This window comes from Dendronephthya gigantea, unplaced genomic scaffold (assembly GCF_004324835.1).
Source record: "Dendronephthya gigantea isolate DGI-Jeju-01 unplaced genomic scaffold, DenGig_1.0 000009F, whole genome shotgun sequence".
NCBI lineage: Eukaryota > Metazoa > Cnidaria > Anthozoa > Malacalcyonacea > Nephtheidae > Dendronephthya > Dendronephthya gigantea.
In genome coordinates this window covers 1,834,066-1,858,024 of record NW_021163019.1, presented here as the reverse complement: position 1 = coordinate 1,858,024, position 23,959 = coordinate 1,834,066, and the positions used below count along the sequence as shown (strand labels likewise).

The window sequence follows — 23,959 nt, the reverse complement described above, 5'->3', positions numbered from 1 at the left end:
ATTGTATATCTTCTTGCAGTGAAACTACCAGAGAAAACCCAATCTAAACTAACTTTACTTATACTGGATTGCAATGGTTGAAAATGTCTTGATTTACGACAAAAATGTCTTGATTTACGACAAAAACGCCGATTACTCACCATTACCGACATCGAGAGTTATCGACTCCGTTGGGGGACTGGGTTTACTAATTCCGACCACATTGTTTGCACTGACTCGGAACTGATACACTGAACCTGGAGTGAGATCATCAACGACCGTGGATGTCGTCGAAACGAATGGGACTGGTGCTTGCCAATGACTAACCCCAGTCTCTTTACATTCGACAGTGTACGCGGTAATAGCACTATTGCCATCGCTCGCAGGAGGATTCCATTTTACGATGACCGACGAGGATGTTATCTCGGTAACGGTCGGTTTCGAAGGTGATGAGGGCTTATCTAGAACATCAATGGATAGTAATTTGTTTTCTTCATACAAGGTTGGGATAGGCGGGACACATAGGGATCGCAGGATCTATCACGGGACTATACACCTCACTCAGAGCAGCTATCCAGTATAAATACAGTTACTTTAGTTTAAGTCTTCTCCGACGCTATTAATTCAAATTACCTCGGACTTGCGCAATGCAAGACGTCGTCACCTGACCGTGGTCGTTGACTGCGGTGCACGTGTAGACGCCGCTATCCTCAAACTCGCTGCTCGTGATCTCGAGCGTGCTGCGTTGCGATTCCTGCGTGATCTTCAATCGTTCCGTGGCCGCGAGGGGCTTCGAGTCTTTCTCCCAATGAAACGTCGGCGCGGGATTTCCCACAATTTCGCAGGACAGACGCAGAGTGTTGGGACGATTGATGATCGCATCCCTTAACTCAAGGCGACATCGAGGACCCGCTGGGGATATATAATGTAATTAGCATATTTGGCGTAAAATGCAAACCCAGTTCAGCATGAAACGATTTTACGGAAAACATGAAATTCATCATTTGCAATCATTACAAAACACTTACTTTCTTTTACAGCGCTTCCGTTTGGTAACTAAAAAAGTGAAAAACAGTTATTTAACTTGTCAAGCTATGAAATGAGGTCTGTTTCTTGTAATTGTACAACTCTTTATTCTACTTCATATTTCAACAAAACCTACTTGTTCAGATGCCCCATCCAGTAACTCATCGTCGTGGAAATCGTGTTGGAATTTCTCGATGCTGTCACGAAGCTGCGTTGAGATATGACTGAAGAAGTCTTGTTTCGTTTTTTTCTGCGTTACCCGGCGTAGAGCGCTGTTCCTAAAGAAATCAAATGTGAAAATTAGAGTTCAACTCATGAACAATCCAAGTTTAACTCGTGAACTTCACGTTTGAAGCATGAAAGCTGAGGAACTTATCTTCATCAACTTCGTAGAGAACTTGTTATTAGCGAGGTTCAGATTTGACTTCCACTACCACTACCGAGATATTAAATGGGAAATAAACTGATTAACCAATCAAATGCTGAATAGGTCAGCAAAAGGTAGCGGTAGCGGTAGTGGAAGTCAAATCTGAACCTCGCTATTAGAATCGCAGAAGCGATGATTTACTTACGGAAAACTGTGTTTGCGAGATAGTTTTGATTTGTCTGGTCCGTTCATTACCAAATCTACAAAAAATACAAAACGTTTGAGTGTGTTTTTACGAGTATATATCAACAAAATTACACACGAATGAATGTCTTTATACGAGCGATAGAACCAAGCTTTGGTTCTGTAGTGTATCTACTTTGATAAGATTTACCGTCTTCATTCACGTGATTTTCATCCGGGTCCTTGTGCAAGACACGCGCTGGGACAAGTCCGAAGGTTTCACTCCCGGAAACGTGACCATACAACCATTTCTTGTCGTGTTTCTTGCTTGAAACTACGTAAACGATGTCGCCTTTTTTCACAGTGATTTGATCTTTCGCTTTGGCCTTGTAGTCAGACGTGGCTGTGTATTTGTCTTTCCCTCGCTAGAAATCGAGAGAAAGTCAGAACCATGTGCTCAAGGAGAAAACGCTCGCTTCTTGACAACAATATGTACTTACCCCTTCGGAAAAAACTCCTGTTAGTCCTTCTAGAGTCTTCGCCGTATCGAGTGGAATAAGACTAAAATGCCTGACCTGATTCGGAGTAGGCACACTCATTGTCTAAAAGCAGAAATATTCATATACATGTAAAATTATTTATTCACGCTAGCCTCATCAGCATTGCTGTTTTCATGTATGTGTACATAAGTAGGTCCGAATTCATATTTTAGCGTTTTCTGCAATCTGATTGGCTACGCGAGCGGTCCGTATGAGGCCGTACGGACCCGTTGGAGATTTAAAAGCACAGAGCCAACGCTAAAACATGAAATCGGACCGCAAGAAAAAAAACTATTATTTACCCGTTTAGTCGGTCCGTATAGGGAAATATTTCCCTCGGTCTCAAAAACGTCCCTCGGCCTTTTTTGAGACCTCGGGAAATATTTCCCTAAACGGACCTCCAATCTAGTAAATAACATATATTTATTGCAAACGTGTGTCTTGTGTACTGTTTGTGGTGCGGACGGAGGAAGAAGGGATATTTCGGAGATCTACTCAAAGGTAAATATTCTTAACTCACCTTGCTTGCGGAGCTGTGTCGTCGCGTGACGGTTGCCGGAGAAATGAGATTGTTCCGTGAATTCTCTTCAGTAACGGCCGGTGGTGTGACCTGACCTTCTGAAGTCGTAACGCTAGAAAGATTATGGCAAAAGTTGACATGGCTTGTTTAAACATGGCGTGTTTTCAAATCTTCAGGAAATATTCACCTGTTTATCCCTAGAGGATCAAAGTTTCCACCTTGATATTCGATAGGATTCACCAGAGCTAAATATGAATGATTCTCATTTAGGAAAGCGAAATACTCATAACTTTCGGCGCTCTTCAGTTAAAAACTTGTTAAAGTAGTTAAATAATTTAAACTTGTAAATATTGTTGCTTAAATGTTGGATTTTTTTGTCTTTAAAATGTATAAATGCATTTATTAACTTTGGTTTATAATTTCATTAGTTCATATTAGGGATTTTGCTGTTAATTTTTTCCTACAGGAAGATTTGTCTGTTTGTTTGTTTAGCGATACGCTTGTTTCGTTATCTTTTTTTGTTCAACTAAATATTAAATACTACGAAAGAACTTTATTGAGATAAGTTTTTGTTGTTAAAGACTTTAACGTGCAGTTTACGATTTCCCACCTTCGTCAAAATCATTTAGTTCGTTTAAGGAGTCATTACAACAATCATCATCGTCTTCTGAAGTTTAAAACACACATTTAAAGTTAAGATTAAAATAGATAAACAATAACACACGACAAAATTGAACTCTTCAATCCTTCTTTCTAGGGCTTCAGTTATCCTGTGGATCACAGTTACCACAGAAGGTAACCTGAATAAACGGGGGAAACCAGCGAAATGGTTTTACATATGAAATACAGTATAATGAGTAGTTTAGTTTTGCTGCCATACCATTTGCAAATTGTTTTAAGTGCTCCAGTAACTGTTTCAAAGTTTTAATCCACTTCAATTTATCTTCTGGTGTTTCCGTTTTCAGCACGTATATTTCACTCGGACTACGGTGAGTCCAAATTGCGAACTTGCATGGATCGTCACCGTAATTCTCCGTCACACCCATGAAGTTGGTCTGAAGGTAAGGAAAATGATTTATTTCATGTGGAAGAACAAGAAACATGGACTTTTGTGTGGAAGAACATGCGGTCAAACTGTCAAACAAAGTTTTCAACGTCTTCACTCAGCTCAAACAAAGTTTAATTTTAATACTAGTTTAGTAAGAACATACCTTGATGCTGTGTCGATATATGAAGACAGTCCAATCTTTCTTTCTCTCAAAAGGTTCGCTGAATATGATCATTTGTTCGAACACAAACACACGTCTTTTGGCCGGCTTTGTTTTCGCCTTGTAATCAGCCACTTGCACAATATCTTGCAAGATGAGGTCGCCTTGAGCCTTGATGTTACCCTGAGGGAATACGAGGAACATCATTAACCGAGTACACAAGAAACCCTAGTTGTACCCCTCTCGGCACTGCGATGGCGTTGCCCACAGCAGTAGCTTTGTGGAAACAAACACCTTGCTCTCAAACGAAATTTCATAACATCATACGGTCTTTAAAACAAAAGGATTACTGTACGTACACAATATCCTTCCAACATCCCAACATTCATCATATCGTTTGCCTTTTTCGGGATAACTCGCATGATATCCAAAGCGCTCTATCAAAAATAACATCAAAGAAATATTAAACTAATACCATCCCTTTTCATAAAACGAAGTCTGAATCTTGATATAGAATGATTGCAGAAAGACTATCTTCAACATGCCCAATTTCGATTGAGCTGTTTCCAATAAATTATCCCTTTTAACTTACTTTGAGATCGGTCGACTCCAAGTTGGCTCTTTCTGTGTATTTTAAAATATCCTAAAGACAAAGAAAATTGTTTCAAGGATTATTCCTAAATACTTTTATCAGAAAAAGACAGAGTGACAGGGTAAGTACTAGAGAAAACTATTGAACACTACCTTCAGTAAAAGTTGATATTTCATGATTCTCTGAACAGGCTTAATCAAATAGTCTGAGAGAGCCAATCGGTGGCCAAGACGGGTTTTTAAATCCTGGAAATACGTGTCTTCAAATTCTCTAACCAGTCCTTCAGACTTCGGCTTCTTCTGACAGTAATGAATGTACATTTCTAAACGTTTTGCCTGCGAGATTAAGAAGATTACGAGAGATTTAATACCATGACTACACATATTCATAACAAACCATGGAGAATAAGACATTGTACATTTCTAAACTTACGGCTTTAAGAAAAACGGTTCCAATTCGTTCAGGTGCGTCTTCGCATTTCTCAAGCTCTTTACAGAAGAAACTAAATGACATAAAGACTTTTGGTGAGAGAATGTTTATGTTGAAACCATGAATATTCCACCGCAAAGAAAGCATATTTATTCCGCATTGATACCTTTTATGCCATTCAAGGATCTGCCTCATGTTTCCAAATATTTCTCTTTCCTTTCCCTTCAACTCTTCAGGGACGTCGTCTTTCGACAATTCTGGTATGTATCCCTTCAGAAGATTAAAAAACACGCCATGAAACTCTGCTACCTTTGAGCACTTTGTAGCGTTTCGTATTTAGATTTGAAACAGAGAACTTGAAACTTACCTCGACGACAGATTCAAGATCCGTCACATAATCCTGTTCAGTTTGAATGAGTTCTTTGATGACATACCTAAGGAAATGTGACGCTCAATCGATGGTATTCTAAATATAACATGATACAAGTTCCTTAATATCAATTTACTCACATCCTTTTTTTCAGAGCAATCGCTTCCTTATCTTCCTGACTCTCGCAATCTTTGTTGTCTTCCTCATCGCAAGTGACACCATTCCCCTTGTCATCCTCTTCATCGTTTAATAAACTTTCGTTACTTTCACGTAGACAATCCTCGGAACTTCCCTTGCTTTGTAGACTTTCTTTGCTCTGTCGTATTTCCTCCGTCTCGTCGTGTATTATTTCCGTCGAGCCGTTACGCCCGTTTTCCGCGACCAGTTGCCCGTGAGTCTCTTCAGGAAGTGACAGATCTTCTTCCAAGGACCCGCCATTCTGCAAATTAAAACAAAAAATGAAATGTTGACGGAGGAAAGCCAGTTTTCTTAGTCCACTTAGTCCTGAGTTTGTTTGAATTTTGCCTTACCTTGTGTGGGGAAATTGGCGCTGGTGATTTTGTCTTGATTAACAGATCGATGTCATTTTCACTAGCGCCAAGTAATGCCTAAACGAAGACGTCTCATATAAGCCAACAGTTAAACCTTTCACGGAATTGAGATAATCACATTTATTCTGCAGAAATCTATCAGTGACAACAAGTGATGAAGGATAAACTAAGCATTGCCATAATCTCGCTAGATCTTAGTCGATAATGGCCGGTATCTTAACTATAGATCAAACAGCAAGGGGAAAAAAAGACAAACCTGAAGCTTCTTGCTTCCTCCGCCAGAGATCCTGGTGTTGCGCGGTACGGGAGAGGCCTGGAGGGATTTTGTACTTTTCTTCATTGAATCTCGTCTCCAAGGTTTCATACTAACGAAAGATGAAAAAAGTTGATGAATGATAGCTTGGCTAACTCTAGCTCAAACAGGTTTTTCTTACGCTTACCGCAGAGTACCAAACTGTCCTGTTGATTTCGCTCGCCTTCGTACGGGGGGTGATGTCGCTCCGTTGAGTACTCCTGGGCTATTGTAGAGAGACGCAGCTGGACTCAGGTCATTGCAGGAAGACAACGAATTAGAATCTAAAGAATATTCGAATATGTAAAGTTATATCCTACAAAACAAGATGAGGTCTTTTGTTTAGAATATAGCTTCTATTGCTCTTAAAACGGTTGAATTATATCCTCGAATAAGCGTTTTCTAAGCATCAGAGGATCGAAAGCACCCAACTACTATGTAACACGATTCAAAAGTGATGACCAAACTGACAATCGAGAGTCTGTTAATCTTTTATGATCCTTTTTGATTTATCATCCATCACGATAAAAGTTCTTGTTTTCTTTTCAAATCTACACATCTTTTAAAAGATCCCCTTACTTTGTCTCCTCGGCAAATTCCACGCCGGTAAACATTGTTTAACTGTTTTCATGATTATACACCATAGGAATTGTTTAGTTCACAAATGAATGGCTGTAAACTTTGCGAGCGTAAACTGAAACAGATATACAGGAAGCGCTGGATTGTCTTTGACTGATGTATATATGCTTTTTCTTTGCGAGTCAAAAAGCTACGTGAGTAACAATCATGGAAACTGCCAACTACGTTTTATATGTTGTATAGGTGCAATTAAATATGCTGGTCGTTTCAAAAACACTCATTGTAGGGAAAATTGCCCGGAATGTGACTTAGACGTAAGAAATATTGTTTTGCGTGACACAGCATGCGTTAGCAAATGGTAATTTGACAAAGCAGGGAGATTCATGACTATTTTTTATTTGCAAACGTCAATGCTTAGTGAGGAAATAGTTTGGAGATGGATGATGGAAGTTCGAAACTTGAAACGTTATGTAAAAAATGCAAAAAACTTAATGCAATATATATTAAAATGTGTTAACGGACCGCGACGCCTAGAAGGGTGAAATATGGCCGTTTGACTCTAAAAAATTAGCTGATTAGCAAGTATATACGGTGCTCGAAACGGTTTGAATAAAAGCTTATTAAAAGTTTAGCTTATTAAAGCATTGCAAAGTATTCACGTGACGAGATTTTAATTGCAGTTGACAATGTGATGTCCCGTCGATAAACTGTTACGAGTTTATAAACAACAAAAGCCGGGCCATTGCTAAATTGTTTTGCTGTAATTTCGTTCCATTTCTCCCGCTATTTCTAGTTTCAATACGAAACAAATATGAACTGTTCATTTTCTGCTTCAATGCACGACTATTATTTCGCAAGGCCTGTTATGGAAGAAAATATACACCGGTTGATTATCAATCAAAGATTTGTTGATGACAATTGTATTATAACCAAGGAGCAGCGTGTTACAGCGTCTTCGAGACATTTTTTTATTTTTATATATTTACTTTAGTCAGTTGTTATACCACATTTAATGTCCATCACTCGCACATATGTAAATCGGCATATAAAACCGTATAACATTTTGTTTTTAAAGAAAATATTCTGCCCAAAATAGTGAAAATACGATACATAAAGAAAAGCAAAGTGAGGCTTGGTTGATGCCGTGAGGTCAAACGGTAAAACAGCTGTCCCAAAATACAAACTTTAAAAAATACTTTACGGTGCTAAACAGGTGTCACAGTTTTGATAATCACGTCTGCATGTGTATACATGTCATAATTTACTTAGTTTTCCGTACAAATCAAATGACTGCATGACTCTGCAGTTGCAATACCATATACGTGTCTATATACCTGTTTATTTACACACAAAAAATTCAAAAACCTCACAAAAACTTGTTGAAATTCACCGGAAACGCTTAAGTCAGACAAAACAATTTTCATTATTTTTGTAAACAATCCGAACCGAACTGCTCACGACGAGGCAATGCCAATAGCCAAAGGGTCGATATAACTTGATCTTAAAAACCCTTCACTTTTAGACAAAACAACTATTATAAGCTGTCAGTAAGCTATTTGTTTGCGTGAACTATACGTTGATGAATGGAGGAAACTTAGGAAAATCATTATGCCAGATTAATACAAGGCAAAAAGGTCACAGCTAGAATAGAACGCAATTGCTGAACTATGCGGAACCTTGTGTTGCATGATGAGTGTCACATAAACTGGTGAAAAACGACAGCAATGCCCTAACGTAAATGGTGACCTGCAAGTTAACCAACAGGTTTTTACGCCCTGTTTTTTTTTCACTTCGACTATTTAATTATAGCATTTTATTAATTAAAACCCATGAAATGAAATAAAGAGAAACTGCAGGGGCCTAATTCTTGTTGCGTCTTATCCTAAACTCAGCATAGATTTCAATCAACAGATTAACGTTTTAAAATGTCCTTCGCAATTCATTAGGGCTCGACAGAATATTAAATGCATGCACTCTTAACAATTTCACAACATTAGCATAGATTTATAGCGATATTTGAAACGTAAGGTTTGTTTTACATAACTGTGGTGAAGTTCAGGTTTAGATCAATGTTAACTGCTGTTTATTGCACATTCATATCGTGCTTCGACTCGCTCGGCGAGAGTTTCTCATAAAGCATCCGTCTAAACCCGATAACATCACGATCGCTGATATAGCAACGTGTTAACCGGATTTTTGAGTAAAATTATTTGGGGAATTTTGACGTACATTCCAGCAGATCTCAAATGGCGAAAAGAAGCACCATTAATCCCTGAATGCATGATTCCAGTATGGCCTCACAGATGTGAAAAGTGTAGATACCTCGAAGCCGTTATGGCAAACAGCAACAGCGCAACGATGAAACACAATAAGTAACATGATCTTAATGACACGACGTTGATATATAAAGACCAATATCGCGATGGTAAGTTTCAAATTGTAAACAAGGCAATACTCTACTATTCAGCATTTGTATTGAGCTGAAGATTCAATACGAATTACGTAATATCTGTACGTCCTATTTCAAAGCCATTATACAAGAAAATGAGAACACCTGTGTATACATACTCACAGATGAATGAAAACTAAACACAAATTAAAGGTTTTGTCTTACCTTCGCTACTGCATAAGGAGCCGTCCGAATTGCGACGAATTCTCCTCGGTTCTTCTTGTCTTCTCAACACGTCTGACGGAACCCAACCTTCTTGAATCTGTGGCTCAGTTTCGGGATTTATAAACCGTATTCTCCATCGCGAGTTGTTCGCTGGACTCTCGAGGACTTCGACGAATTGTCCTTTTCTCACAGATATCTCGTCTTCGGCTAATCTCGTGTAGTTTTCCACGCTGTAATATGTTACCTCCGTCGCAGAACCCTCGTCACAAGCCTACAGAAATTCAAAACAATTTGAATACAAGGCTTGGTCAGTAATTATGCATCCACTTGCCATGTCATAGTCGTGCATTAATCATTGCATTGAGCACAAAAAACTATCGCAGCGGGAAGCTCGTAATACGAGAAGACCGGAAAACAAAAAGACTGCAAGTTGATCGATAATTCTTGAAATATTCTTTCGCATCGTGTGGACGAGGCCTTATAAATACGCGTGAAAGAAGATATTTGTGTAATAAATTTCTAGAATTGATTGCGTTGAAGAACCGAGCTGTTCGAAAAAGCGCTAATTTTTCGGGGATTCCTTTTTTATGCCCCACAACAATTCACATTCTCAAGGCAAAGTTATCTCTAAATGGTTCAATCAACACTGGGGTGTAGCTGTGTTCAGAAGAGGCTGCGCTGGAATTTAAAGACCTCTTCCTTCTTGTATTCATATACAGTACTGTCCAGCAATAACCTAACAAAAACCTCGGTCAAACCTCGGTCTGATCGCGGTTGAACCGAAGTCAGACCGAGGACGAACCGCGATGAGACGGAGGTTAAACCTCGGCCTAATTCGGTCTTACGGACATTTCTCAAGATTTTTTCGATTTGATTATTGTGTTGTAGTTCTCGGATGTTAATAACATTTCGTTCGGAAGCGAACGGCCACTGCGAAGATATTTTCGTTAGATTTTCGATAGAAACTGGCCATTACTGTACCGTTCGGAATTGTTTTCCTAGCGTTGTGATAAAATGTTTATAAAGATAATCATCTCAAACGAAATATTTCAAACGGATACGACTTTAATTAATCTTCTCTAACATAAAAGACATCGGTGTTTTGAAATTTGTTGATTTCTTTAAGTAGATAACAATTGCCAAATATATCAAACTGATTTGTATAAATAACTTCTATAGACAGCCAGTCGTATTACAGTTAAGCAAGGAAATTAATCTCGACTTAAACCCTGCGAAAAATAAACGCATTCATAATTTATCATTCCCCTTGTCCACACATTTCGAAAATAGTCGAAGATAAATGATATTCCATATCTCTAGGATGATTTCGAAATGGGATTAAGTCTGCACGTTCTCAATGACAAGCGCTGAAGTCGTCATGAGTCTACTATTCTTGTTATCAATTCCAGGTGGCTCAGTTTAGTTCAAACGTTTGTGCGGCGATTGAATGCGACTATAAGCCCCCTCGAGACATCGTATCATCGTTCGTCTCTGTGGAAATTAACGTGAATTTAATTTTCAATTAAAACTCGCACAAAGCAAAGCAAACATGTTTATTGAGATTTCATTGCTCTATTTGAAATATTCAAAGGTCAAGAACGCTGTGACCGCCCATAATGATTCGAGTCTCGCCTATAGCCACAGGTTACAACAACCCGTTTTTTTCCCCTTATAGATTTCATCCTTCAGGGCACGAACTGCTTGTCAAATAATGTGTCTGATGGCAAAGATTGTGTAACATCGAAGATTGACCACAGATTTATATAAAACGAGCTCATTATATACTCCCCACTACCATTGGGTGTGGCGTCATCATGTAGGCAAGGAATTCAATTAACGTTTCTTAATCATCGTTGCAATGAATTTATGATAAGAATCTACGAGAGTAAATTACTTTTACAAAACACGCCCTACTTGCAGGAACTACTGGATGTATATACTACATGGCGGATATGTGATAAGCTAGTTAAAGAGAATTTCGGCTAATTGCAACCGCATCGTAAATTAGCTTGAAATGTTTCAATTAGGACTACAAAGTGTCCGTGAAATAGTATCGCTTTTTGGATTCACTAAATATGAAATTCACCATTCCTAGGTATCGTTGAAAATGGTTTTAATATACACGGAAATAATTATTTCTCATCATTTTTTCCCATCGTAAGCTAGGTCGCCAACAAAACCGGAATTAGGTAGACGGGCCGTAACAATAGTAAAAAAGCAGAGTTAATAGCTAATAATAGCCCTATGCTATTTGTATTTTTCGTTGCACAAATACACGCCGTAAATAAAACGTTCACTTTGTCTGACAAATTGTATCGATGATAGACTAGTATTGTTGTGACATCAACAATGATTAAGGAATCGTAGCCACCGATGGAGCGACGTAAACGATTCTTCATGCTTTTGATTTCACGAGCACTGAGTCAATCGTATTGAAAAGCTTTTCTTATTGTTGTTACCCAGAGTTTATTTGGTATATTGGGTTTCAAAAATCAGGCGAGAACGTTGCGAATAAAAAATTAAACATCACCCCCTGCTAATCTGGTACTTCTTGCATGAAAAAGATCAATTAAGTGCATTCGTGAGCTTATTAATAGAAACAAGATGTGCACGGAATTGGATCGGAGATTTCAACTCGTGAAATGCAACTTGTTTACAGAGAATTTGCCGCGGAAATGTCGCCTTTATAAATGTGTTCGTAATAACTTAATCGACATTAGCCCTCGTTTGGGCGGTTATAATATTAATTTGTTTACCTGCATCAAGCTGATAAATGGATTTTGCATATCCACATAACACGATTGTCAAAAGACGGGCCGAAAATTGACAGTTCAATGGGCCACCGGATCGCGCTGTAAATCAACGTTTGAGCGAGCGCATGGAAATATGTCTTACTAGTTATTATGCCAATATTTCGCTTTCCGAAAATGCCCATGCAGAAGGTGAAATATAAGAAAACGAAAGTGAGCTACGATCTACTACGATCAATTACACAACACGGGTCTTTGCTATCGTGTATATGTTGACGTTTCGCAGCGATGTCGAGGGGTTATAAGGAAACCATTCGGCGTGCCAACCCATCGTCGACATATATCGTCGGATAAGGCTTTGATAACTAGGCATATCTGCATTTTTTTAGGTGTGAGAGAGAATGTTTTAATCACTTATAAGCTCTAAGATACGTCAACTTCTCCTTAGTGCTTGAAACGCAGACCGACCCTAGGAACTCTTAGCTGAAGGAGTTGAAAAACGTGGCCTAAAGATTAGACGCACGTAGTTTTCCCAGCTTCTATCAACTCAACAATCATAGTTTTCGAGTGGCAGTGAGGGTCTACGTGATTACGCATGTTATTTGCTACGCCATCACGCAAAACTCGTAATCCTGGAGCTTTTGAGTTTCCTGATCAATTTCGTCCTCGAAAACGAGGATTAAGAGTTTCGTCAGATGGCGTGAGCAAACAGCACCGGGAATCCCGCAGGATTGAAATGGCAAATCTCGTAGTCACTGCTAACTAAAGCTTACTAATATTGTAAACGTACAAAACAATACCTTATCTCCATACTCGAAATCCCAGGACACACGGTCGTCATCCACGACACCGCTTTCTCTACAGTGACAAAGAAACGCGTATAACATATCTTTAAAGCTTTGTATTCATCTTGCTACAGAATACGCCTCGAGTTATCGCATTCTGTACACAGACTACCTTCATCTCTAGCTGAAGAATGACTAGACGATGAAATCAACACCGACAATTTTGCATTGTGTGAGGCATGAAATGCTAAAAATTTAGTGCATCCCCCCGTGGTAAGAATATTCAATTTAGGCATGACGTCACATGACGTTATACGCCATGTTTCATGGTGAAATTAATACACGACACATCCTTTGCACGTTCATAAATTGTGCAGTCTCAAACATAAACCCGCTCACAGATTCCATGCTTCCCTAGTATTTTACTGTGTCAAACATGTGGTCGTTTGAATTCAGGTCAGAGAGTCGAAACCGAAACTCTTTCCATGCATAACGTTTGTTGAAAAGGACAAATACCTGTCAGGATTTTTCCAAGCGCCTTTTGAACAGGTCGACATGGCTAAAAGAATACACAGCAAATGTCACAAACGTGTTTGTAGATCACTACGTGTTCACATATGCTATTTTTCAGTGAATTCACGCGGGCAGAAGATATTCTTCAATATCACAAAGATTCAAACTTGTTCAGAAAACTGACATACAATACTGGAATAATTTCCTAGCTGTGAATGCAGCGACAGTTCATACAACAAACCAAACTCGCAATGAAAAATGAAGTTTAAAATTTCAGAAAGTTTAAAATGTGTGACAACTCACTTCTGCTTCTTAAAACGCCAAATTGAAATTGTTGTTGAAGACTACGTAGTTGTTTTACCCAGTTTTGTTTCACATCCAGTGTGTTCGCCTGAAGTAGTAGAAAATAAACACAGGATTAGAAGATAAACGTGACTAAAGTCCATTCAAGGTCGATGTCTTCATGAAATGAGACATGAAGTCTTCATGGGTCGCACGAGCCAACACACACATATTACCTTAAGTATCTTCCTATCGTCATTGTTAGGTGGCAGTCCAGTCCATATCGCAAACTTACATCCGTCTTCGGCAATGTGCTCAGTCACGCCAAGTTCTGAACACTAGATATTTCACAACAAAAAATTCAACTTTTACGAGTTTAACAAGTAAGATAATTTAAACAATTTTGACAGAATGGACTGCATTTAATATAAAGGGAGAATTTAGGTACATTTTTTACTTAAATTTTTTTACTTAAATTTTTTTCATCTCTACCTTCAGCTTATACTTGAACAAGTATACGACTTTTCCGTCAACGTCTTTCACTTCTTTTGTAACAAGAAGACCTTGTTGGAACAAAAATAGATGTCTCTCTTTGCCTTTTCGTCGTAATAACTTGGCATCCCACATGAAGAAGACGTCCTACAGCAGCAAGCGAAGGTAATGCACGGGTTAGATTCATCGCTTAAGGCACGTTCACACGATCCAACTTTGTCGGATCCAATTCACTTCTGACGTATGGAATGTAGTTTGTTATTGATAAAGCAGTACTGCATTGCTTTAGTCGATTTGCTGCCCATATACACTGCAAGCCAACAGACTATAAAACATCTTTCAAAAGTGAATTGGACCCGACAAAATTGGATCGTGTGAACAGACGTTTAGGATAGCTTGACGTGCGTGCACCTATACGTGCTTTGAAATAACTTCCGAACAGGTATTGAATGTACCTGTAAGAGAATTCTTCCCAAACAATGCATATGTTCCTGAAATGAGAAAAGCACGAATGTTAGACTAAAACATTCACCAAGATTATCATCAAAAATGAAAATGCAAACTTACATCAAACCCTCGAATCAAACTAATGGACATTTCATCGTTGGCTTGTCGAGGAACGCTCAACATGACTTCAAGGCCAGCCTGAAAACAGGATTGGAATTTACCGTGGAAATGTAAAAACTACACAGAAGACGATAGCAATTTAAACCCAAAAGCATCAAGTACCTCGAGACTTGTTTCTGAACCTTCACAACACGTCAACAGATCCTACCAGGGAAAAATGATTTCCATTTGTAAGAGTCGCTATATACAAGATATTCTAGCTACCTCTTTCACGTTTCGAATCATTCATCTTGCCACCCCTCTCCTCCCCCCCGTCCCTTTCTCACTATGTAAAAAGCGTGGTACAAACCTTAAGCAAGAGTTGATATTTTGTTATTCTCTGAACGGGTTTAATGAGATAAGCAGCAATGGAGAGACCATGATTGTACGACGCTTGCAGATCCTGGGGAAAACGAAAACTCTTGTGATCAGAAAAGAACTGACAATAGACCTTTCTTATAATGACGTCAAACGCGGGAAGTCTGATATTACACGAAATTTAATTGGCTCCACAAAACTGTCGAGCCAATCAAACTTCGTGCAACATTAGACTTTCCGCGTTTGACGTCATTATGAAAAAGGTCTATTAGAGACTGAGAGCTGAATCAGTCGTCTTTCCCACACCGTTAACAGCTGATTCATAGAGAAAGATTCCCCTTATCCCAAGCTCAAGTACCAAGGCTATGCTTTTTACAAGACACTGGACAATACCCTGCAAAGACTTACCGAGAAAAACGTCGCTCCATGTTCGATGAGCAGGTTGTTTGATAACGTTTTATTTTTGCAGTAGAACACGTACATCTTAAATTCCTCTGCTTTTTCTGCAAAGCATTCTCCAACATCTTCTGGATGGGTCTCGTATTTCTCCAAAGCATTCAGGAACACGCTGTAACGGAGAGCACGCGATTTGTTTGACGCAAAACGTCTCGCCAGAATGGAAACTGTTCACTCATGCACCTGACCTGATCCTTGACACTCATTCAAAGTTTGCAAAATATCGACCAATTCTACAGACAAATTTACTAACCTTTGATGAAATTCGTAGATCTCTTTGATGTTACCAAAGACAACATCTTCTTTTCCAACCAGACCTTGAGGTACATTCGGGTTTGTAGACATCACTTCCATATAATTCTGCAACGCAAAAAAATATTAAATAAGAACCAAGTTTCCACCCGGGTTCTTCATGTATTAAAACAAAACTACAGTAGCTTACCTGAATAATACATTTCAAATCAGCCACATAAGTTCTTTCAGTGTGAAGCAATTCGTTCATAATGAACCTGAAGAAAAATCATTCTAGATCATTCTAAATCATTCTAGGGATTTACTCTGACTAAAAAAATCCACGAAAATTTAGTTCATGAAAAGGTGATCATAACCACTTGATGAACAATGACCCATGTACGTCAAATGCTACGAAATATCCTTCCCTGGACGCCAAGAACATTTTATAAATACGATGGACAGGAGAAGAGACAAAGGTTAAAGCATTTGCAAGAAAATGAAAGCACTCACTCTTTCCTTCTTGCAGATTTCCTCTTTTCCTCTTCCATGAGCTCGTGAATACCGCTGTCTTTAGAGAGTTCTCGTAAGTTGAGCGTCTTTTCACGTATCGCGAGGCTCTGTGGATGTTGTTGAGCTTGTGACAAGACCGAAACATCCGGCATTTCCTCGTCATTCTGTGTAAGTAAACACAAAACCAGTTACAGTAAATGATTGAGTATAATACAGTAGTCAAATTAATACAATGTCCTATTACACATAGAAATAAAAGCAAAATCGAGATCGAAACTTGCTGGAAACCTTTACCAGTGAAACACGCTTTGAATCGTGTTAAACCGCTTCAGAAAGACTATACCGCAAAAACTTCAGTGTTTTGAACGAAGTTGTTTCGACAGGAAGTTGGGTCTATTATTAATCCTCGTGACCTTCAGTTACAAACGATTCCAATCTCTTCTAGCTATTACAAAAGTCGAACAGCAATTACCCTGACAGGAGCCATACAGGTTCGCGAAACAAAATTTTCTTATGAGAAGAATACGTGTTAAATCGACAAAATAAACCACAGGTTCTAATATCGTCGAGTACAATTTGATTATATAATTAAAATATCAATTGCGGATACTGGTACTAGTAATTTGAAAATGCAAAGACTCTTTGTTTGAAGTTAGACAATAACTTTATTAACTTTTTGTATCATTCGCCTCACGCGCAGGTTTGCTAGCTTGGAAACCATGCAGTGATGAAATATACCGCAACTGGTTATCACAAACTGGTCATTCTCGTTGTTTAACTTCCGCTTAGGACCGAATTCGTGAATCTCACAAGAGATACAATAAAGTGAATTCACAAATATCGGCTCTTAGCATTGACTCGAAGTAGGTGTGTGAAGCAACTCTAATCTTCGAGAAGGTAAGAATTTGTATATACTCGGGAAAAAGTATCGTTAGTAAAAAGAGGGAATTTCGTTTTAGACCAATCAGAAAGTTTGTTTACATTTTCAATAACCCAATCAGAATGCATAAATTTTTATAGAGAGTACAATATATACCATTTTACATGAAGTATTTAAAATTTAGGCGTTCTGATTGGCTTTGACTGAACGAAATAGTTTAAAACAAAATTCCTCCTTGTTATCGCTAGTATTTGGGATAAAATTTTTTTAGCTTGTGTGACCAAAAAAGTAAGTTTATCCGATGGTGATGTTCTCATATATTTACCTCGCTATATTTCGTGATGGGGAAACCCAGTTTGGACTCGAGTTGATTCAGATATTTCGTCATGCGACTCGTGAAATCTTTGAATCTTTTATCGACCGCTGTCGCCCATTGCGTGATGCCGTCACTATGGAAACACGACTGCTTGTACAGTTCGTCAGCATCCTGAAGCAAGCACTTCACCTTTTCTCTGATCTCCTGAAACATCCAGAATGCACGTTAGAAAAGGTAGATATTGAGTGTTAGTCGAGGGTGTTTGAAGAGGAAAATATAGCTGTGAAGTCATTCATTGACTTTCATATATTTCTTTCCCAACATCGTCAAATATGGCTGACGATTTCTAAGAGATCGTTGCTTAAATTTATGTATAAAATATATTTACTACAACAAAGTGATTTGCTGCAATAATTAATTGCATTCACCATGTTACGTGGTGGTTATGGGACTGGACGGTTGCAACCATTGAATGAATGCGCGCGCGTACAAACACAGGCAGCCCAAGGTAAAAAATCACGGCAGTCACCTCATATACCTCTGACATTTCAGTGAATTTTTGATGTTCCTCGTAACGCTGCTTCGCCTCGTCTTCATTGTCCGGGATCGTTGCGTTCGATGACAAATAAAACTCTCCCTGATCGTGAATCCATTCCAAGGCCTTGAAGAAACAAACAAGATAATATTAAATTTTTGTCCAACAGAACACTTTGTGTACTTGGTTTTCCGTGACACAAACTGTGTTGTACCTGTTTAGCACTACTTTCAAAGTCCAGGAATTCCTTGCACTGCCCTAGAACGGTATTCTTCACATTCCAAAGATCCAGCGCAAATTTCTTTTGTCCTCGGATCAACTCTGAAATTTCTTTCACCTGCTGTTCCATTTTTTCCTTGTTTGCGTCATTGGGTAAGCCCGCGGCAAGATTTCCGCCATTCTCAGTGGTCGGCGAGACGTTCTTAAGGAAAGCGTCTGCGTAACCGTACACCGCTTCGTGGCCTTTCGCAATCTCCTCGCGTTCCCGCGCGTGGTTCTCCAGTAATGACGTAATCACGCTGCATCGATCGCGCAACTCCAGTTCGGAGTACTGCGCACAAGGATCATCGCCGATTTTGTAATCTTTCAACACTTTCTGAAGCAGGCTGCTGACCTGTTAGTAAAGAAGAATACCGAGGCAATTATTTATTGGAAAAACAGTTCAGAACTTATAGAACTATCCAGTATAAATAAAGTTAGTTTAGCTTAGGTTTCTTCCCGTAGTGTCACTGGATCAATAAGTGATATTCCTTACTGGACTTCAAAGAAGAAAAGTTTAGAACTGATAGAGCTATCCAGTATAAATAAAGTTAGTTTAGTTTAGGTTTCCTCCCGTAGTATCACTGGATCAATAAGAGATGATTCTTACTGGACTTCTAGGAAGAACAGTTTAGAAATGATAGAGCTATCCAGTATAAATAAAGTTAGTTTAGTTAGGTTTCCTCCTGTAGTAACACTGGATCAATAAGAGATGATTCTTACTGGACTTCTAGGAAGAACAGTTTAGAACTGATAGAGCTATCCAGTATAAATAAAGTTAGTTTAGTTTAGGTTTTCTCCTGTAGTAACACTGGATCAATAAGAGATGATCCTTACTGGACATCTAAGAAGAACAGTTTAGAACTGATAGGGCTCTCCAGTATAAATAAAGTTAGTTTAGCTTAGGTTTCTTCCCGTAGTATCACTGGATCAATAAGAGATGGTCCTTACTGGACCTCTAGGAACTAGAAAGAATTCAGAATTGTTCCAGAACAGATACATCTGTAAGATGTTGTCCGTTTGTTTTGTTTATAGACAGAAGATAGTCCACAGCTTTCTCTTATCATGATGCAGACGTTGCGATGGGATGTGCGATGGTGTTAAAGTTATTCAGGAAATGTTCTTAAATTAAATTATTTACCCCATTAAAATGTACATCAAATTTTCATGTGCCCACTCGTCAAATTAAAAACTGCTGTTTTGTTCCTGAACACGACAGTTGTCAAACGTGTGTAGACACAGTTCCCTGAATATATTTGCATTTTGCTTTGAACGATAAGAATTTAATTATAATAAGCTGGGTAGTCGAGCAGAACTTCAGAGCGTTCTCGCGGAAAATTCAGAGCGTTCTCGCGGAAAATTCAGAGAGTTCTCGCGGAAAATTCAAAGAGTTCTCGCGGAAAATTAAGAGAGTAGTTTTAAAGAGTTGATGAGAATTCATAGAGGTTTAATTTTCAGACATTGCCACCCTCGGTGTTGAGACAGCGCATGTCAAACAATATTATACTGCATTCTATAGAGTTCTCGCGGGAAATTCAGAGAGTTCTTGCGAAAAATTCAGAGAGTATAGTTTTATAGAGTTGATGAGAATTCATAGAAGTTTAATTTTCAGACATTTCCACCCTCGGTGTTGAGACAGCGCATGTCAAACAATATTATACTGTATTCTACAGCCAACGCAAACAACAAAAATACACTGGCCACCGTAGTAGCTGCTTACACTTGCACTTGCTTATAACCATTTTGTACAAGAGTACACGTTCAAAAGAAAAACAATACAAATCAAAGGGCTTTATATATTCTGAGACGCATTTGACATTTCGGCTCAATTCAAAGAACACGCTAAGCTCAAAGGCAAAAACATAAGATCGATGTTGAGCATCGTTCTCTCGCACGGTTAAGAAACATGACAGATCACACACGACCGTAACCATAGGGTTTGGAAGACCGGCAAACTTCAAAGTGACACGTGACTATTCGATACTTGAACTCGAAGAAAGACATCACGTGACAGTCAAGGTGCATACATTTTAATTTTGTAGTATAATTTTATGTTGCCGATCAGAAAATTTGGATTTTTTCGATAGTTTTACAACGATTTCATAAATATTGCATTTTTGTCGTACTTTACTTATGCGAAAGGCAACGTTTGAGACCTTTTTATGTGCTATTGGTCCAGCTGCTTCCGCTGTATATAGTATCGACGGGGTGCCAGCTATCATATTTCAAGTCACAAGTATATTTAGTGAACCTTCAGACAGCGATACTCTTCGAATAGACACAATAAAACTCAGCTTTTACGTATTGGAAACATGGATATAGATGATGAGTACGAATCCGAGTTTCCTGTTAGCCTTTGCTCCGACTTCGAGCAAACTATGGCACTTCTCGAGATGGATATTGAGGAGGTTCAGTCCGAAGTTGAACACTCGCTTGAAGAGGTAATAGAAATGGTATAGTCATACGGTAGTTACACTTCATACCGTTAGTATTACTAAAACCTTAATTGTTATTACACCTTTCCCTCCAGGTAGAAGGAAAGAAGCAGTTTCCTTGCAACTTCTGCGAGAAAGTTTGCAAATCGAAAGGTGGCTTAACGAAGCACCAGCGGAGTAAACACGTCGAACAAGTGGGTGAGAGTTCATCTTCATCTAAAATTGAGAAAAATGTGTTATCAGTGGAAAACGTGTGCTCTATTATCCGCGACATCGGTCGACATTTGGTTGACGAAAAACTTTATAAAGAGGAACAAACAGCAGAAATATTCAAGCTTTCTCCAACTGATTTATTTGTCAGCTTTGTCAATCAACTCTTACTGAAATTTAAAAGGAAGAGAAATCAAGACAAATTTCTTACAGAGTTTTATGGAAATTCATATGCCAACTGGAAAAAATTCTTTCATCCTTATGGAGAACAGAAAATAGTTTTTCTTATGTTAATCCATCTTCCCCAACGCCTGATTGGATTCCTAGAGAAAGGTCAAGATGACCAAGGAATATCAAAGGTATAGTTCTTATTTTAGATTGTTAAAATCACAAGTATTTTGCCAGTCCTGATAACCTTTTTTGATTTACTTGTTGACTAAATTTTAGGAGGAGATGTCCCTATTACCTCATGAATATGGACCATTATCTTACCTTACTGGTTATGTGATACGATCATTTTACCAAAAGAGCAAAAATTGTTCCAGAAGCAACTCCGCCCGCAACAAAGAAATTCAAGCTTTAATGTCATCAATGAGACAGGAAACAGAGAGGAATGAATATATTTCATCTTTATCAAGAGGTGGACTTTGGGCACCCCATGAATGGATTGTTAGGATTGCAGAGGTTGCTGAGTTGGCATTCAGAAAGAGTACAAATAAAGACAAGGTTACTTTTCTTCCAGTAGACATTATAGTTAATGAAGTATTAACTTCCCCTCTTGTTAAAAGCTTATGGAACAATATCATTCAAAACTGTTCTGTACAAATTTCAAAAGAATGTCAATGTTTATGTTTGGAAAATGTAGTGAAACTATATGTTACTGTCAGATCTTTTTCATTGGCTAAAGATATTGTAAATAAGTATAAACTGAGTCAACGTACTCAGAAAACTAAAGCTCTACGAAAGGACCTGAAGAAAGCCAGTGAAGTATGCTTGTAATTATGTCATAAGTAATCTAGCACATTTGAGGTTAAAGGTTGAATAAATGGTGATTTGATACTCTATATAATTATTAAGTTTACAAGGTTTCTCGAAGATCATTATTGTACATTATTAGTTCATAAAAATTGCTTTCAGTACAGCTACAGTATGCAATATTTAAAAGAGGCTGTGACATCACATTACAAAAAATAGTGAACTCAATGAAGTTACTCATGAAAATAAAAGCTTCCCATATGTATTCTTATGTATATTAAAGATGCAATTTGAAAAAAACAACACTCTTTATTAGGCAGTCAGCACATTTTGCTAGTCTGTGACAGATAGTATTATTATTCTAAACCCACAGATGCCTAAAATTGAAAGTAAGACCTTAATTTGTGTTACTCATGCACTTAAATTTCAACAAAGCTCTATTTCAATAGGGAGGGGGTGATGCAGCCTGTATATGTATTGTCTGAAATATTAGTGTCAATCAGTTAATGGTTTCTTCTTTTTTACTATTCTCTTGGGCAGCTGCTCATCGCTCACATTGCACCACTTACTTTTCTTTCCGGAATGCCGTCCTGATACATTCCCCTCAATTGATTTGGGTGCAACATCTCGCAAGGTGGCAATTCTTAGGTCATTATAGCCAAATTCTGCAGCTGATGGGTTGTCACTTCTTCGTCCTTGGGCACGCTGGTAGCCAAAGTACTCTTCAACGTCATCTTGACAAAAACGTTCAGTCAAAACAAAGTCAAACCCCTCACTCAACAAGAACTTGGTTGTTGCTATAACTGATTTGATTGACATCTTTAATCCACTGAAGGTTTGGGTACTCAAGAACATACGTCCTCTGTCATCATCAGTGAATGCTCCTTCTCTCAATTCTGTCGACAATTTCCAATTGTTTAGGTATTCCAGAAAGACATTTTGCAGCCAATTGAATCTCTCGTCATCCATACTTCTGTATGGAGCTAATAAAGCGTTGCGCTTCTTCTGGTGCTCGGTGGTGGATCGAACATTCATGCAGTCAAAAAAATCGTTCATCATCTTGCACAGTTTGGCGGTTTCCTCTGCTTCTCCCGATGAGAAATGGCGCTGTAGAGCTTGTGCAACTGTATTGCTCAACACTTGCACTGCCATGCTGACTTTCATCTTTGAATAGGACTTTAGGGCAATGTGATCTACGGTCAACTTAGGTAGCTGGTGGAGACCCGAATCAAGATCCGAGTAATATAGTTTGGCAATGTGTTCCCAGAGCAGGTACTTCTTGTTGTTCCACATGTAGCGTGTGCGCTTACCACTTCCAGAATTAAATAGGCAGTTTCTGGTAGTCTTAAGCAAATGTGGTGCATCAGAGAAGAAGTAGATTTTTCGACTTGAAGCAAAAAGATTTGGTGTGTAGTTTACCACTTCTGTACCTGGTTCGACCAAATCGGAATGCAGTTGGTAGAAGAGGCGATTAGGTGATGCTCCATCAGATACAGTGGCACAAACCCAGAGATTACACGTAAGCTCAAGTACAGATACAGCTTTCCAAAACAAAGGCATTATCTGATATGAAGTGACCATCTTTAGTAAGAAAGTACGCAAGGGCATATTTAAGAACACTTGCAGCACCACGTACAAAAAATACCAGGGCATGGGTCGCAAGGTCAGACGATCCACTGCTAAGATTCAGTTCCTCTTCTCCAAGATCAACAAAGCCAATTAGTTCATTGGAGTGTTTATCAAAGACCAGCTTTGATTGGATTTTCATTTCATCAAATGAAAGGACAACATACCTCTGTATGTCAAAATACTGGCTTGTTTGATTCTTTAATCTTTCAATATTATCAGGATGAAAACCAGCCCTTGGCTTGAAGAAATTTCGGTAATCCCTGAGAGTTCTCTCACTTGGTAGTACCAAAACACCAGACTCTCGCAATTCTTTGTATGCTGCTGGAGACTTGGCATGAAGAGACAGGCAGAAACGGATGATATGAGGATGGTACCTGGCAATAATAAAAACATATTAATGACTGTATATAATAATCCATCAGGAGACTCTAATTGCCTAATGTAAAATAAAATAAGTAATATTTTTCCCAGTCTAAGGGCCAAAGGCACAAAAATGTTTTCTCACACAATCCAGGATAATAAATCT

The 23,959-nt window shown here is 38.6% G+C and overlaps 2 protein-coding genes across 9 annotated transcripts in view; one reads left to right on the top strand and one right to left on the bottom strand.

Moving 5' to 3' along the window:
- Window positions 1-23,959, bottom strand: part of LOC114517560 (triple functional domain protein-like) — a 58,365-nt gene that overhangs the window by 5,193 nt on the left and 29,213 nt on the right. For 4 of the 8 annotated variants that reach the window (XM_028537333.1, XM_028537338.1, XM_028537337.1 and 1 more), the window contains 39 exons: window positions 18,141-18,539; window positions 17,921-18,052; window positions 17,401-17,595; window positions 16,196-16,359; window positions 15,894-15,960; window positions 15,705-15,811; window positions 15,404-15,563; window positions 14,988-15,080; window positions 14,801-14,842; window positions 14,639-14,716; window positions 14,527-14,562; window positions 14,072-14,218; window positions 13,816-13,917; window positions 13,601-13,688; window positions 13,301-13,343; window positions 12,800-12,857; window positions 9,250-9,520; window positions 6,205-6,340; window positions 6,021-6,129; window positions 5,744-5,821; window positions 5,354-5,652; window positions 5,211-5,277; window positions 5,010-5,113; window positions 4,847-4,916; window positions 4,567-4,749; window positions 4,415-4,465; window positions 4,182-4,259; window positions 3,826-4,005; window positions 3,495-3,669; window positions 3,225-3,281; window positions 2,802-2,859; window positions 2,615-2,726; window positions 2,056-2,157; window positions 1,767-1,980; window positions 1,578-1,632; window positions 1,142-1,283; window positions 1,008-1,035; window positions 613-891; window positions 141-440 (listed from right to left, as the gene is read on the bottom strand). In XM_028537333.1, the coding sequence (XP_028393134.1) occupies window positions 141-440; window positions 613-891; window positions 1,008-1,035; window positions 1,142-1,283; window positions 1,578-1,632; window positions 1,767-1,980; window positions 2,056-2,157; window positions 2,615-2,726; window positions 2,802-2,859; window positions 3,225-3,281; window positions 3,495-3,669; window positions 3,826-4,005; window positions 4,182-4,259; window positions 4,415-4,465; window positions 4,567-4,749; window positions 4,847-4,916; window positions 5,010-5,113; window positions 5,211-5,277; window positions 5,354-5,652; window positions 5,744-5,821; window positions 6,021-6,129; window positions 6,205-6,340; window positions 9,250-9,520; window positions 12,800-12,857; window positions 13,301-13,343; window positions 13,601-13,688; window positions 13,816-13,917; window positions 14,072-14,218; window positions 14,527-14,562; window positions 14,639-14,716; window positions 14,801-14,842; window positions 14,988-15,080; window positions 15,404-15,563; window positions 15,705-15,811; window positions 15,894-15,960; window positions 16,196-16,359; window positions 17,401-17,595; window positions 17,921-18,052; window positions 18,141-18,539 (5,059 nt within the window). The remainder of the gene's footprint in view (window positions 1-140; window positions 441-612; window positions 892-1,007; window positions 1,036-1,141; window positions 1,284-1,577; window positions 1,633-1,766; window positions 1,981-2,055; window positions 2,158-2,614; window positions 2,727-2,801; window positions 2,860-3,224; window positions 3,282-3,494; window positions 3,670-3,825; window positions 4,006-4,181; window positions 4,260-4,414; window positions 4,466-4,566; window positions 4,750-4,846; window positions 4,917-5,009; window positions 5,114-5,210; window positions 5,278-5,353; window positions 5,653-5,743; window positions 5,822-6,020; window positions 6,130-6,204; window positions 6,341-9,249; window positions 9,521-12,799; window positions 12,858-13,300; window positions 13,344-13,600; window positions 13,689-13,815; window positions 13,918-14,071; window positions 14,219-14,526; window positions 14,563-14,638; window positions 14,717-14,800; window positions 14,843-14,987; window positions 15,081-15,403; window positions 15,564-15,704; window positions 15,812-15,893; window positions 15,961-16,195; window positions 16,360-17,400; window positions 17,596-17,920; window positions 18,053-18,140; window positions 18,540-23,959) is intronic. The other 4 variants (XM_028537336.1, XM_028537340.1, XM_028537334.1 and 1 more) reach the window with 3 other exon arrangements.
- Window positions 20,187-22,023, top strand: LOC114517561. The gene is made up of 3 exons (XM_028537341.1): window positions 20,187-20,625; window positions 20,715-21,188; window positions 21,277-22,023. Exons 1-3 carry the CDS (start codon window positions 20,497-20,499, stop codon window positions 21,826-21,828), a joined length of 1,155 nt encoding a protein of 384 aa, XP_028393142.1. The 5' UTR covers window positions 20,187-20,496; the 3' UTR covers window positions 21,829-22,023.